This window comes from Dreissena polymorpha, chromosome 5 (genome assembly GCF_020536995.1).
Source record: "Dreissena polymorpha isolate Duluth1 chromosome 5, UMN_Dpol_1.0, whole genome shotgun sequence".
In the NCBI taxonomy this organism is placed as follows: domain Eukaryota; kingdom Metazoa; phylum Mollusca; class Bivalvia; order Myida; family Dreissenidae; genus Dreissena; species Dreissena polymorpha.
The window spans coordinates 91,246,903-91,260,311 of record NC_068359.1 but is presented as its reverse complement, the minus strand read 5'-3'; the positions used below and the strand labels follow the sequence as shown (position 1 = coordinate 91,260,311).

At 38.7% G+C, this 13,409-nt stretch overlaps 1 protein-coding gene across 1 annotated transcript in view; it reads right to left on the bottom strand.

Annotated features, from left to right (window-relative positions):
• Positions 1-13,409, bottom strand: part of LOC127881400 (contactin-like) — a 39,901-nt gene that overhangs the window by 15,815 nt on the left and 10,677 nt on the right. Inside the window, exons 2-15 of the mRNA XM_052429202.1 lie at positions 13,104-13,198; positions 11,710-11,795; positions 11,211-11,374; positions 10,640-10,747; positions 10,150-10,399; positions 9,684-9,793; positions 9,057-9,152; positions 8,175-8,405; positions 6,050-6,155; positions 5,573-5,757; positions 2,386-2,564; positions 1,972-2,065; positions 1,163-1,283; positions 535-707 (exon numbers count right to left, since the gene is read on the bottom strand). Coding sequence (XP_052285162.1) covers positions 535-707; positions 1,163-1,283; positions 1,972-2,065; positions 2,386-2,564; positions 5,573-5,757; positions 6,050-6,155; positions 8,175-8,405; positions 9,057-9,152; positions 9,684-9,793; positions 10,150-10,399; positions 10,640-10,747; positions 11,211-11,374; positions 11,710-11,795; positions 13,104-13,198 — 1,998 coding nt within the window. The remainder of the gene's footprint in view (positions 1-534; positions 708-1,162; positions 1,284-1,971; positions 2,066-2,385; positions 2,565-5,572; positions 5,758-6,049; positions 6,156-8,174; positions 8,406-9,056; positions 9,153-9,683; positions 9,794-10,149; positions 10,400-10,639; positions 10,748-11,210; positions 11,375-11,709; positions 11,796-13,103; positions 13,199-13,409) is intronic.

Here is a 13,409-nt window from a genome sequence, read left to right as displayed (position 1 = left end):
AAATACTTGTACAACTATATTATACATATTACAAATGAACAAAACAGGCACACCTATTCAATACATGCACACCTATTCAATACATGCACACACATATGCAATGCATGTACACATAAAATACAAGTACATCCTCACAATACATGTATAGCTTAAAATACACAAGCAACTTTACAATACATGTACAACTAAAAAACTCACGAATCACTATACAATCCCTGTGAAACAATACCATTCAAATACAACTACGCAATAATTGTAGAACCGTACAACCTATGTTGAACTATACTTTAAATGGTAATTGTTCATAATATAATGAACAACTTTAAAATAAAAACATACACTACAATAAACAATAAATAAACAAAGACATATTCAAATAAACGATACATTTACAACTATACAATGCTTACACACATACATAACGCATTAGCAACTATACAATACGTATACACCTATACAACACTTAAACACACATACCGGTATTCAGCGATTAAATGTCGTACACACGTGATAATGCTTCATCAACATACTCACGGACGACTTTAAATTCTCCACAGCTCGTGTCGCTGCCGTGGGCGTTGGTAACGACGCAGCAGTAGAGCCCGGCGTCGCCCGTCTGCACTTCCGCTATATGCAGACCGCCGTTGCCACGCAACCGCACCCGGGACATACCGTCGTCAGGTACAGCGTTCACCGTGATGCCATTCCTTAACATACGATCGGAATTGTGTATGCAGTATTAATTGAACTTATTATGTTTCTTATTATGATGACCATTGATTTTGATAAAAGGTTTTGTATTGCATTATAGCTTTTGTTATATTTTTTTTGTAAATTATAACAAAGGATAGTCACATATTATTTTAAATAACCGTAAAATATAGATACAATGAAAGGACAACCCAAACGGTAGAAGGCGTCACGCAACCAATATTATCCCTTTGTGTCCCATTATAAGTACAGCACTAATCGCTTAACGTATTTATCGCGTCAGCTTTCAATTAAATTAATCGGTGGGTTAATTATGGTTCAGTGAAATTTTCATAACGAGGCTTTACTAATCGTCCGCGGTTATACCGGTTACATACAAATGTATAGTAATCATATTTTCAAAACCTAGTTGTTACCTACGAATACACGGCCGATGAAGCGCATACGTTACCTTGTCCACGTGACTTCCGGTTTAGGCGCCGCTTCTGGTGAGCACTCTATTGTTACGTGACCTCCTATTGCGGCGCTGGTACTGGGTTTCAGCGGTTTCTTGACGAAGGTCGGTGCGAACGCTGAATATTTGGGTAAATGTAAAAGTTCGATGAATGATGAATGTTATTTGAATTTTATTGATGTGTTTGGACAAAGTTAGTGTCTGAAAATAAACAGCAGAAACAGTTATAATAAAATTTAAAGGAAGACAAATCTTTTTATTTTATTTTACCAAGTTACATTTCTTTTGCAAAATTTGTCTCTGTCTCAAATTTAGTATCTGAAAAAAAATGTGAACGTTTTAAATCGTGGAATATTAAATGAAATGCATTACATTGTAAAAGTTTCATTTTAAAGGTAAATGTTGTTTCTGGTTGGGTCTTGTTGTGTTTCTCAAAATCGATTCTTTGCATTTTTTTGTTCATGAAATTTCTTTCTTTTTTGACAGCGTATTTTGATGACATTAGCGACAACGGCAATGCTTTCATATACTATACGGAAACTATACAATATAGCTTCGCACGGGGATGACGGGACTTTTTGCATGTACATAACATGTCGTCCCAGATTAACCTTGCAATCCGCACAAGCTAATTGGGAACGTCACTTTGTTCTTAGCGAAAATCCAGTTAAGGCGGAAAGAGTCGTCCCTAATACCCGTGCGGACTAATCTGGGACGACAGTTTACGCATATGCATTAAAGCCCGTTTCCCAGAACGCGGTTCGATTATAAAACATGCATTACTGACGCTACAATGATCCGCTTACCTAGGACACGAAGCTGTGCGGAGCTGTGGGCGATACCGTGCGAATTAATAGCCACACACTGGTACATCCCGTCGTGCAGGCTCGCATGAGCTCTCTATCGCAAGAAAGAAACATTCGAATTCCATGTTAGAAAAGTCCTACCCTCGTATTTTAATTAAAAAAAACGTTATAATTTAAAGATTTATTTCATTGATTACAAACTCTTTATAAAACACAATTATTTGCATTTACTTCTGCAGTCCGGAAAACCCAGTTTATATATTTAAAGTCATGTTTTAATATGTATAAATAAGTGCCCTCAATCGTTTTTCTTATGATTCCTTTTGCTACACAAATACATGTTAATCGTCATGATTTCATTTTAGATAGACAGATTCATACACTTCGTTTAAAGTAAACATTATCAACACTCACAAATATGGTTAGCACGTTCGCCTGAACAGCGATGTCACCCTCCACCGGATGAAGCGTCTCTCCGTCCTTGTACCACACATATACGGCCCGGGGGATCGCCTTCGCCTCACACGACCAGGAGAAGCGGCTACCGGCGTCAACGTGCAGGTCAGAGAGGGGGAACACAAAGTACGGAGAGGCTGCAATGTAGGAGGGGGCGTAAAAGCAATGCGATTGTACCAAATGAGCCGCGCTCTGAGAAAACGGTGCTATATACTTGTGTGTAAAGTGTCGTCTCAGATTAGCCTGTGTGGAGTGCACAGGCTAATCTGGGACAACACTTTACGCACAATCAATAAGGACCGTGTTCCCAGTGCGTGGCTCCAATGCGCGAGTACTTAATACAAGGATGCAATAAACACTGATGATAACAAATCTTACGCACAACAGTCTAATTTCTTGACGTATTTCCTTATGAACGTACAGTATTATAAACAATTATGTATAATGCTATTAATTCATCATAAAGACACGGTTCTGTCGAATAAAAGGAAAAATAAATGCGCCGCATAGGTATCACCCCATGTGTTTTGCGGCAAAATGCACATGTGCGATTACACAGCAACCTATAAAATATTGGTTTATAATATCAGAATAAAAAAAAAGTTTTGATATGATTAAACAAAACAGTTATTTCTTTTAAAGTATACATACACATTAAAAATGAGCCGCGCTATGTGAAAAGGGGGTTTAATGCATGTTCGAAAAGTGTCGCCCCAGATTAGCCGGTGCAGTCCGCACAGGCTTTTCAGGGACGACACTTTATGCCTTTATGATATTTTTCGTTTAAGAACGTCGCTTCTTCTGCTTCTGCTTTGTACGGTGAAGGGCCAGTTACGGCGTAGTTCACCGGGGGAATGCGCTAGTCGTAATGGAGGGCAGACTTAAATCCCTCAACTGTCTCTGCGTGAACCACTCTATTTTCTAGGTGGTTCTACTCTATAATTGTTTTTTACGAAGAACGAGTTTTTAAATTGTACACTTTTAGTGTTTTTGATCACATAAAATCTATCGTTGTTTATTACTTGATTGTCTGTTATATTTGATGTTACACAGTCACTATATTGTTTTGCTTTAATATGCCTTTTAACCCTTGCTGGTTTTAAGTATTCAGTTGCTGGTATAGCTGGCACCAGCCCCTCGGCCACTTTGTAGAGCATTACTAGGAGGTTTATTTTGCGCCGTTCTTGGAGCGATGGTAGTTCAAGTTGTTTTAACATGCTGGTAACGCTGCATTCTTCTCGTGATTTGTAGTCTCCAGTTATAAAACGAGCAGCTTGTGTTTGCACTTGTTCAATTTTGTCGATGTCACGGGTCAAATAAGGATCCCAAATTGAAGAGCCATAGTCCAAGCAAGATCTCACTAGTGCTATGTAAGCTGTTTTCCTACAATCTATAGGGCAGTTCTTTAAGTTCCTACGCAGTATGGCCATTGTGGAATTCGCTTTCTTTGTTAATTTACTTATATGTGTTGACCAGGTTAAGTCTTCAGATAGGGTTAGCCCCGAGTATGGATTATCAGGCACTTGTTTGAGAATATGGTCACATAGGGAATAAGTGTGGAGTCTTGTTCTTAATTGACATCACATAGCACTTCTTTGCGTTAAAACGCATGCCCCATTTATCAGCCCATTTTTCAAGTTCTTTCAAGTCATTCTGGAGAATTTCAAAGTCTTTCTGGGTTATTTTTTTCGATATAGCAGGCAATCGTCCGCAAAGAGGCGCACTTGCGATTTGGCCGAAAGTGGCAGGTCGTTTATGTGACATAGAAACATTAGGGGGGCAAGGACTGTGCACTGAGGGACTCCGGAGTCCACTGTGGTTTTCTGGGAGACTTCACCGTCAACTACAACTTGCATAAGTCGTTGTGTGAGAAAAGTTTTTAACCATGTATGTAACGTTCCAGTTATGCCGAAACATTCCAACTTGTACAAAAGTTCGTCGTGTGGCACAGTATCGAACGCCTTAGAAAAGTGTAGTATAATAACGTCTGTTTGGGTTCCTTCATCGTTAGAAGATAATAAGTCATTCACTGTTACTAGTAGTTGGGTCTCGCACGGTCAAAATCCATGATTCAGGTTTGTAAGAATATTATTTCTCTCAAGATGGTTCAGTAAGTGCTTACAGATAATATGTTCAAGGTTTTTACACAATACGGGTGTTAATGATACTGGCCTGTAGTTTTCAGCGAGATGTACGTCCCCATTTTTGAAAACCGGTGTGACATTAGCATTAACCCAGTCGTATGGTAGATCGCCACTGTTTACTGATGTTTGGAAAATTGTACGTATCTCAGGTGCAAGTTGTTTAGCACATGTTTTCAAGATGGTATTCGGTATGTTGTCTGGACCGACGGCTTTTGCGACTTTCAGTGATGTTAGTAGTTTCTCTATTCCCATTGTGTACACACCGGTCTTTCTGACCTGTGTACTAACGCGAAAGGAATTGTGGGTAGCACTTCTTTTACGAATGAAAAGTGAAAGCGAAAGAAGGTCTGGTAATCATGCTTCTGATAATCGCTATCAGGCTTAATAGAGATTCAAAATCACATTTAAACATAATAAAATAACATTTCTTTAAACAACAATCCGTTTTAAACACACAATAAAAACGATTTTTCGTTCAATATTAACATTTTCATTCCTACGCAGAACTACTTTGGCGAAAGCATAATTCCCCAAACCAGGGGAATGTGATGCGTCTAAGTATAGAGGTGACAATAACGTAGTGACGTCACCATCTTGTATAGAATGCTCTATTCCAGGTGTTGTTATAACTAAGGGAGGTAACTTTGATTTATACTGTTTTTCTAAGGGCGGAAGCTCCCGTATATCTCTCCTTGTGAATACGGAACTGAATTGATCCAACAGAATTAGCGCTTTATCTTTTCCCTCATTGAACAAATTTCCTTTTGACTTTTTCTTAGCAAAAAGATTTGGCGGAAAGTGTCGTCTTGATAAGCCTGTGAGGCCTCCACATGCTAATCTGGGACGACACTGTACGCAAACGCATTAAACCCCCTTTTCACAGAGCGCGACTCAAAAATGTTTCACCTCATAACGAAAAATTGACCAGTGTTCAAAAAGAAATAGCAGCCATTAGTTGCCATTACTGGGAAACCGAACCAAAAACAAAAATACGTTCCTACATTCCACCATGAGGTTGTGGGCCGCTAACGCTGTCTGCCCTGAGGTCCTCGTCACGTGACAGTAGTATATCCCAGAATCCTCCAGCGTAACGTCATAAAGCTCCAACTTCCGGTTGTGATCAGAGAGGGCGGCGCCTTGAGGAAGACTAGCATCCTTGCGTGACCACGAGTACGTCATCGGCAGCCTGGGTATGAGAAGAAGCTTTCTTTGTTAAGAAATTGTGTATTTTAGTCAATTTAACTCAAAATTTTAAAAATCAAAGGCCATATACCCGACATATAAAACATACATTTTAATATTATAAAAATAATCCGGAAGTTAGTGTTCGTGTAAACAATTTCAAAATACCGGGAATAATGGTTGATCATTGGAATAAATATATACATGTATATATATATATACATCGATTTAATCATTCGTGTACAACAACTTTTCTACAAGACAAATACTTCCCATACAAGATTCCATCTACTTACGTCCCATATGCGAAGCATTCCAGTGCAACATCCTGGCCACGAAGCGGTTTATTTGGATGCGATGCTATAAACCCATCTGCAATGACCGGGCCCCACATGGCAGGCACTGTTGGCATATCATAAATGCTACAAAGATTAACCTAACAAAAAATTGAATCTCGGTTTTACCTGAAGAGATAATAATTAAGCCTCTCTCTGTGTGCTTTAAGTGGATTTTTGCTAAAAAGAGTTCTATGGATTCTATGCAATGAGCCAAGTTTTTTCAGAGCGCGGTTCAATTATATTGCACGTGAGATCAGTGCGTGTGGAGCTGAAAAATACGGCCAGTGAGTCACATTATGAATGTTAGTTCCACGTTCCTGATAGCGTATTAGGAGAGCTGCATCCAGTAATCAAAGTACTGACAGTACTGGTGTGACGATGCTTTTAAAGAGGATGGATATAAAAGTATCAATTTAAGTATATCTACATCACCACAATTGTGTATGTGGGTACGACAATTTTGGGTACGAAAACAAATGGGTTCGAAAATGTTGGGTACACAAATTATGCCAAAAAAAAATTGGGTACGAAAAAAATTTGATTACGAAAAAAAATGTGGGTACGGAAAAAAAATTGGGTACAAAACAAAATTTGGGTAGGAAAAAAAATTGGTTACGAAAAAAACTGGGTACGAAAAAAATTGAGTACGAAACATTTTGGTACGAAAAAAAATTGGGGGGGGGGGGGTACGGGGAAGTAGAACCCGTGGGGAACTTGACCCATTCAGCGGGTTACATTCTCGATCAAATAATAACAAGAAATATCTTTAAAAAGATATTCGACGTGTATTTTCTGTATCATTTATCTTAAAAAAAACACCTTCTTTTACAGTAAAACGTTTGTGGGTTATAACATTACGTTACGTAGCAGATATATTCTAAACTTGACATGCGCTTTAATTACATCATGCTCTTTAATTTTACGTGTATATCGTATCAAACTTTATATTTCGTTGTTTACTTTCCTAAGTTAATGATGTTATGTGTACGGACGTGATTTCACGTGCCCATGTGCATGAACATATAATTTTTCTTTTTTGATTATTGTTTTTTCTCTAATTCAATAAGCTTAGGCATGTTTGTTCGTTAAGTACGGCAATAATTTCATGATGATTCCCGAAAGTAGGTATGAGCACATAGTCGAATACGACTTGAATACGTGAGTTCACCCATGAACACATGGTAAGGTTAACTAAATCTCCGCGATATGACCTCATATGTGTTTAAAACAGAAAACAATATCCAACAAACGAATGAATTATCAAACATAGTGTGTGCCCTGATGTGGCTCTGTAATTTCTGTTTGACAGTTTATTAAATATGCAAAATGAGAGAGCACGCATAAGAGCGAGTTTCATATATGTCGCGTGTGTGTATCAGAGTTTATTTACAGGTTCTACCGGCCTCTTCACGAGGTCTTTGAGGTCCGACCTGTAATCATATATGTCGCACGGCTATTATGCTGTTTATATACCATACTCGCTTTAACGTTTACAAATGGCACGTTCGAAATAATTCGTTTTCTTTACACTCATGATCGCGTTTAACGTTAATTATACACGTTTTCATTCGCAATTTATTTACAGGATCACGACAAATGTCAAATACAATACAAAAAATGCATAGTTGTTTCATTGATCTATAAACATATAATGGATTGAATATAACAGATTTTAAATTAACGTTTTCAAACTATTATTAAATCTTTTTCCCAGAATATGCTGTCCTATTTATAGCTGAGCTTCCTTTACCTTTATCAATGATAATCAGCGAGGTATACCGATTAGAATTAAACAAACTTCTCTTTGAAAAAAACTGCATCAACATGTTTTTGAGTATGTGTTCCGATAATATAGAGGCCATTTTACAGAAAATTGACAAAAAGGAGAATATACGATTAATTTTAAAAAAATAGCAAAAACTGATTTAGCGTTAAATTTCCCGGGTACGGTAGAAAAATCGAGCTATCGCAATCGGACTGGATCGGTCTTTTACATAGGTCGCATTTGTGAAGAATTTTTTCATGGTATGATAGCTTAGACGAGCTGCTGATGCAGCATTGTCAAAAATGAAAGCTGACTCACCACTGTTCTTTATTTGGAGGGAGGTTGGGAGGCTGATTCTGCTCGGCGGCTGCGCGGTGCTCATCGGGTCGTTGCCGGAAGTCAGCTTCACGATGCAGAAGTAGTTCGCTTCGTCCGTCTGCGTCACTTCCGAGAAGTAGAGCTTTCCGTTTCTCGAGATGAAAATATGCGGGTTGAGGTCCGGCCGCAGAAAGTCGGATCTGTCTTTGCGGTACCACTGGTACGTAACGGCTAAAACGCGGAACCAGAATTAAGCATTCGTATATCTATTGTTTTAAATAATCGGTAAGTAATACAGATGATATTTTTACGTAGCAGTTGAACTCCCTATACTGTTGAAAGTTAGCTTTCCTTTCTTTAAACGCTATTTTAAAGGGGCGTCCAAACTTTGGAAGTTAAATTAAACAAACTCACCGGTTGACTTCCAGTAGGGTCATTTGCTATAAGCTAGCTGGTAAATTACGCAGCAAAGCAAAAACTGCATGCACACATTATAGTGAAAATGTGAAGATTCGTAATGTGTCTTCATTGTTTTATAGCCATAGCAACTGTGTTTTATTTTAGTTTCTGGTTTTGGCATGTTCGGTGCGTGTAAGCCGTCTCATGCCCAGACTGTGCTAGCCCAGCCGAAGCGGGAACATGTTTGAATACCCCCCCAAAAGATCCAAAAAGCCGCGTTTTGTGAACACTTCTCTTAATGCATGTGAGTAAATGTGAGTAAAGTGTCGTCCGCACAGGCCAATTGAGGACGACACTTTGCGCTTTTACGGAATTTTTAGTTTTAAACGAAAAATCCAGTTTATGCTAATCTGGGACGGCACTCTACGAACTTGCATTGAGCCCAGTTTTCCCAGAGCACGATTTAAATGGCCGCCGTTATACCTGGTCTGAACTGTGGGGGCGAGCACTCGATCACTGCACTTTGGTACTCCATGGCCACCACTGGCGCTCTTATCACGTTGGGGAACTGTTCCAGTACTTTTGGAGAGAAATTACATAATTGTGTTACTAAATGCATAAATGATACCTATATATTACACTAGGAACCGTGATTTAAGACCGATTAAAATAAACTGACGTTTTAAAAGATAGTATGTGCATGATGTTAAGAATATTCTTCGCTCATCGGGATTTTGATTGTTGTTTATTGGGGACGTAATTATTTAAAAATGTAAAGATTAATAACTATTTAATGTACGCAATGTTTTTTTGATATAATGTCAAATTATTTACATCCATTCCTACATTTCGATATGTCCATAAAGCAACACTATAAGTCGCGTTCTGCCTAGTAAATTGGGCTCAACGCATATGCAGTGTCGTCTCGTATTAGCCGGTGTCGTCCAAACAGGCTTATCGGGGACGACATTTTTCGAGTAGACTGGATTTTCGTTTGGGAGATCAATCGAAGCGGAGAGATTAGCCTGTGTGGACTTCACATGATAATCTGGGACGACACTTTACGAACATGCATTAAGCCCAGTCTTACAGAACGCTGCTCCTATTTACCCCCGAATGTTATATTTCCAAGGTCGCTGTAGATGGTTCCGAACTGATTGCTGGCCTGGCACTGATAGACGCCCGCGTCCAGCCTCGCCTCGGGATTCTGGATCACTAGTCTGGAAATGATGAAGATCTCTTTAATTACAAGCAGGAAATATTTTCATTATGTTCATTAAGAATATTTGAACATACTAGTAAACAGTAACTTGGTTGGTCTTAAGTTTTAAGATGTTTTTATTCTTGAGGCTCAGAAAAGATGGTACACATACAATAGATACTCGTACATACTGTGGTTAACTACTTACAAGTAATACACAGCCCTATGTCGTTTTAAAAAAAAATGACGGAACGTGCTTTTTTTGCATGAAACGTGTGTTGCCATCAGGGACGCAACACTTAAGTGGTTTCATATAAGCATTGCTCAGACAGGTGCTCGCAAGGCGACAAACAACGAGAAACAGTTTCCACTCACCGACCTCCATTCATCGTGTATCGAGAGTCGTTGTCCGACGTTATGATGACCTTGGTTCCGTCGTCCCGCGTCTGAATCATACGGTACGCCGGCGGCGGAATGCTGTCGGCGACGCACTCGAGGCTTATGGCGAACTTGTCACCCTCGGCGTTGGTAGCCGAGTCGGAAATCACGACGAGGTTCCGGGGTTGAGCGGTGAAAAAAGGGCCGTGGGGAGCGACGCGGACGTCCGAGAAATTGGTACCGTACGCTGGAAGAAAAATATACTCGTATAAGGGGGTCAGCGGTTCATACTAGCAGTGCTCATCTGATGGTATGAAAATATTAAAATTCAGAGATACATATATTAGATAAAACATTTCTAGTATTTGAAGGTATTACTATGAAACGGGCACTATATTTGATTGTGTATATATGAAAATCTATTTTGCATCGATATATACCGGTTCGCTTTAGCTCAAATTAAAATTGTATAATTGCTAATACTTACTGATGTCTCGCTGGTCTAGGTTGACCCTGTAGGACTCCAGCACGGGAATCTCGCATATCAGTAGCATCTTGACTGTGGATGGGGACTTACTCCATCCGTAGCGTAAACCTGGGTGTGGATGTTATTGTTCACGAATGATATTTTTTCACACGTGAACAATTATATCATATTTTAATGTGAAACATTTATTAATTCTTTTTTTCACGCCGATTAGCTATTTTCTTCACATGTGTGTAATCGTCCGTTTGTATGTCCGTCCGCCCAACATTCAGACCGAATTATCGATTTAAAATAATGCAAGTTGTTATCCGTGTTTTGGCAAAAAAAATTATGAAGATTATGTTTTGGCTGTCGATAAATACGATAATCATAATGGTGATTTAGATCATGGTGATTACGAATCTGATGATTTATTGCATAAAGAATGCCTCGGTTAGTTATTTTGTCTGTAATCAGACCCCATTAAATTATGCGAATAATGTAGAAATAGCAGTGGCACACATAACAAATTGTGTACGCGTTGAGATATACATAAGTATATAAACGAAACCACAAAGGTCGCACAACATACCGCTTGTTTTGTAAATGAGTCTCGGCTGCGACAGATTGGCATCGGCTATTGAGAGCCAGCGCGTATCCTCAAGGACCGTGTTCACGTGACTTCCGTCGCCCTGCCACTGAATCCTCCAGGGGTCCCTGAAGGGATCCACGGCGCCGCTCGTGTAGTAGGTGTCGCTGAAAGAAGGACCATAGTTTTCACAAATCGCAATTTGCAAAGGGCTGATCTTCGCACATTCCTGTAGTGTTCTTCACATTTTCAATTAAGTTTCTGATGAAGTGTTTTGCTCAACGGAGCACAATTTCAAAAGAGTAATAGATCATTTTATTTTTTTATCAATCACGTTGAATATCATCTGTGCTCAGAAGTCGGTTTGGAAATTTGAAAGGCAATTGCATATTTAATAATAAGAGCGTACTTCAGAATGTTTATTGAACTAATGTTTTTTGTTACTAAATGGTGTCACACTATAAGTAGAGTTCACTCGTTCCTCATGACAAGATATACGTACCCATGAATTGCGTGATTGTTCAGGTGTTGAACGATGAAATTGTGTTCGGCGACGCTGTTAACCGAAACAAGAACCGATCCAAAGGACTGAAATAAATAATTGAGCCGCGCTTGCAAACCGGGCTTAATGCATGTGCATTTAGTATCGCCACAGGAGTTTGAAATTCTATCCATAAAGCTAATCTAATGGCTAAATAAAAAAATACCCCTATATAGTCTTTACTATATAGGGGTATTTTTTTATTTAGCCATTATATTAGCTTTATGGATAGAATTTCAAACTCCTGTGGTATCGCCCAGAAAACTCAGTGACGAAACTTTCCACCTAGACTAGATTTTCGCTTACAAGAAACTTCCTTTATGGGGACCGACAGCCGTGATTGACGAATAACGAAAAAATCTAAAATACCGTATTTTTTACATTTATTATTTTATATACCCAAGTAAACTAATAATTGTAAACAAATACTTATTTTAGAACTTTTATTTTTTCGTCAATCGCGTTTGACGGTCCCTTAAAAGCGGGCCTTTTCATAGATTTTGGCATGTTTTGAAGTTTGTCATTAAATGCTTTCTATTGATAATTGTAAACATTTGCTCTAAAAGCTCCAGTAAAACATCAAGAATGAAATTTAAAAAAGAAAAAAAAGTAACTCTCAACAGGGATCGAACCACTGACCCCAAGAGACCTGGCGTAAAAAGTCTCCGACTCATACATTTTCAGATGTATTTTATACTATATATAAGCAATTATCGTAGTTTCGGAAATATAGCGACAACAACAGAACTCTCCAAATTATTCAATTGTTTCGCGTTGCAACGCTTTATAATTTTCAGGTTTTTAAATCGTCAAAAGATGCATATAATGTCTCTATTAGAGCATGGTAAATGTTCAGTATTACTGTTTCCTCACAAATATCATTACTCAATCGAAAATTTGCGAATCTGAAGCAACTTTTTTAAATTTTGTAAATTTACCAAAACGTGTAAAGGCCGCTTTAAAGGAAAACAAATCCACGAAAGCGGAAAGTGTCGTCCCTGATTAGGTGAACCTGTGACGACACTTTACCACATGCGTTAAACCTGGTTTCCACAGAGAGCGGCACAAGAAGAGCAAGACAGCAAGAAAAGACTGTTATCACAGACAAAGACCACTAAGACCAATGCATCAAACATAACTTGCGTTTATGAGTCTTTAATTTAACTTTAAACAACCACAGCAAATGAAACAATGATTATAAAAATATGCCTATATAAAGTCATATAAATGAGACCGAACATCATGCTACTCATTTAAAACAAACCGCAACATGGTGATTAGCAAAGAAATTATGGAAAACCGCTGACTAATATAAAGAACGTTAACGTAAATCAAGTAAATGAATACTAACGTACAAAGCAGTGGGCCAGGGCGGCGGTGTAGTTGAGCCAGTCTTGGTTGTAGAAGAGGTAGCAGGACTGTTCGAACGCTCGCCACTGTAGCGGACAGGCTGTGTATAATACGATATGATAAATCACACGGAATAAGACGATGTTATACGATTCAGTGCAGTATAGTGCAGTTCAACTTCTACCACTATATGTACTTCATCTATTTTACTTCCAATACTACTTTTGCTGCTGAAACACCACCATCACCACCATCATCACGACTACCACGACTACTACCACCACTACTACTACTACTACTACTACTACTAC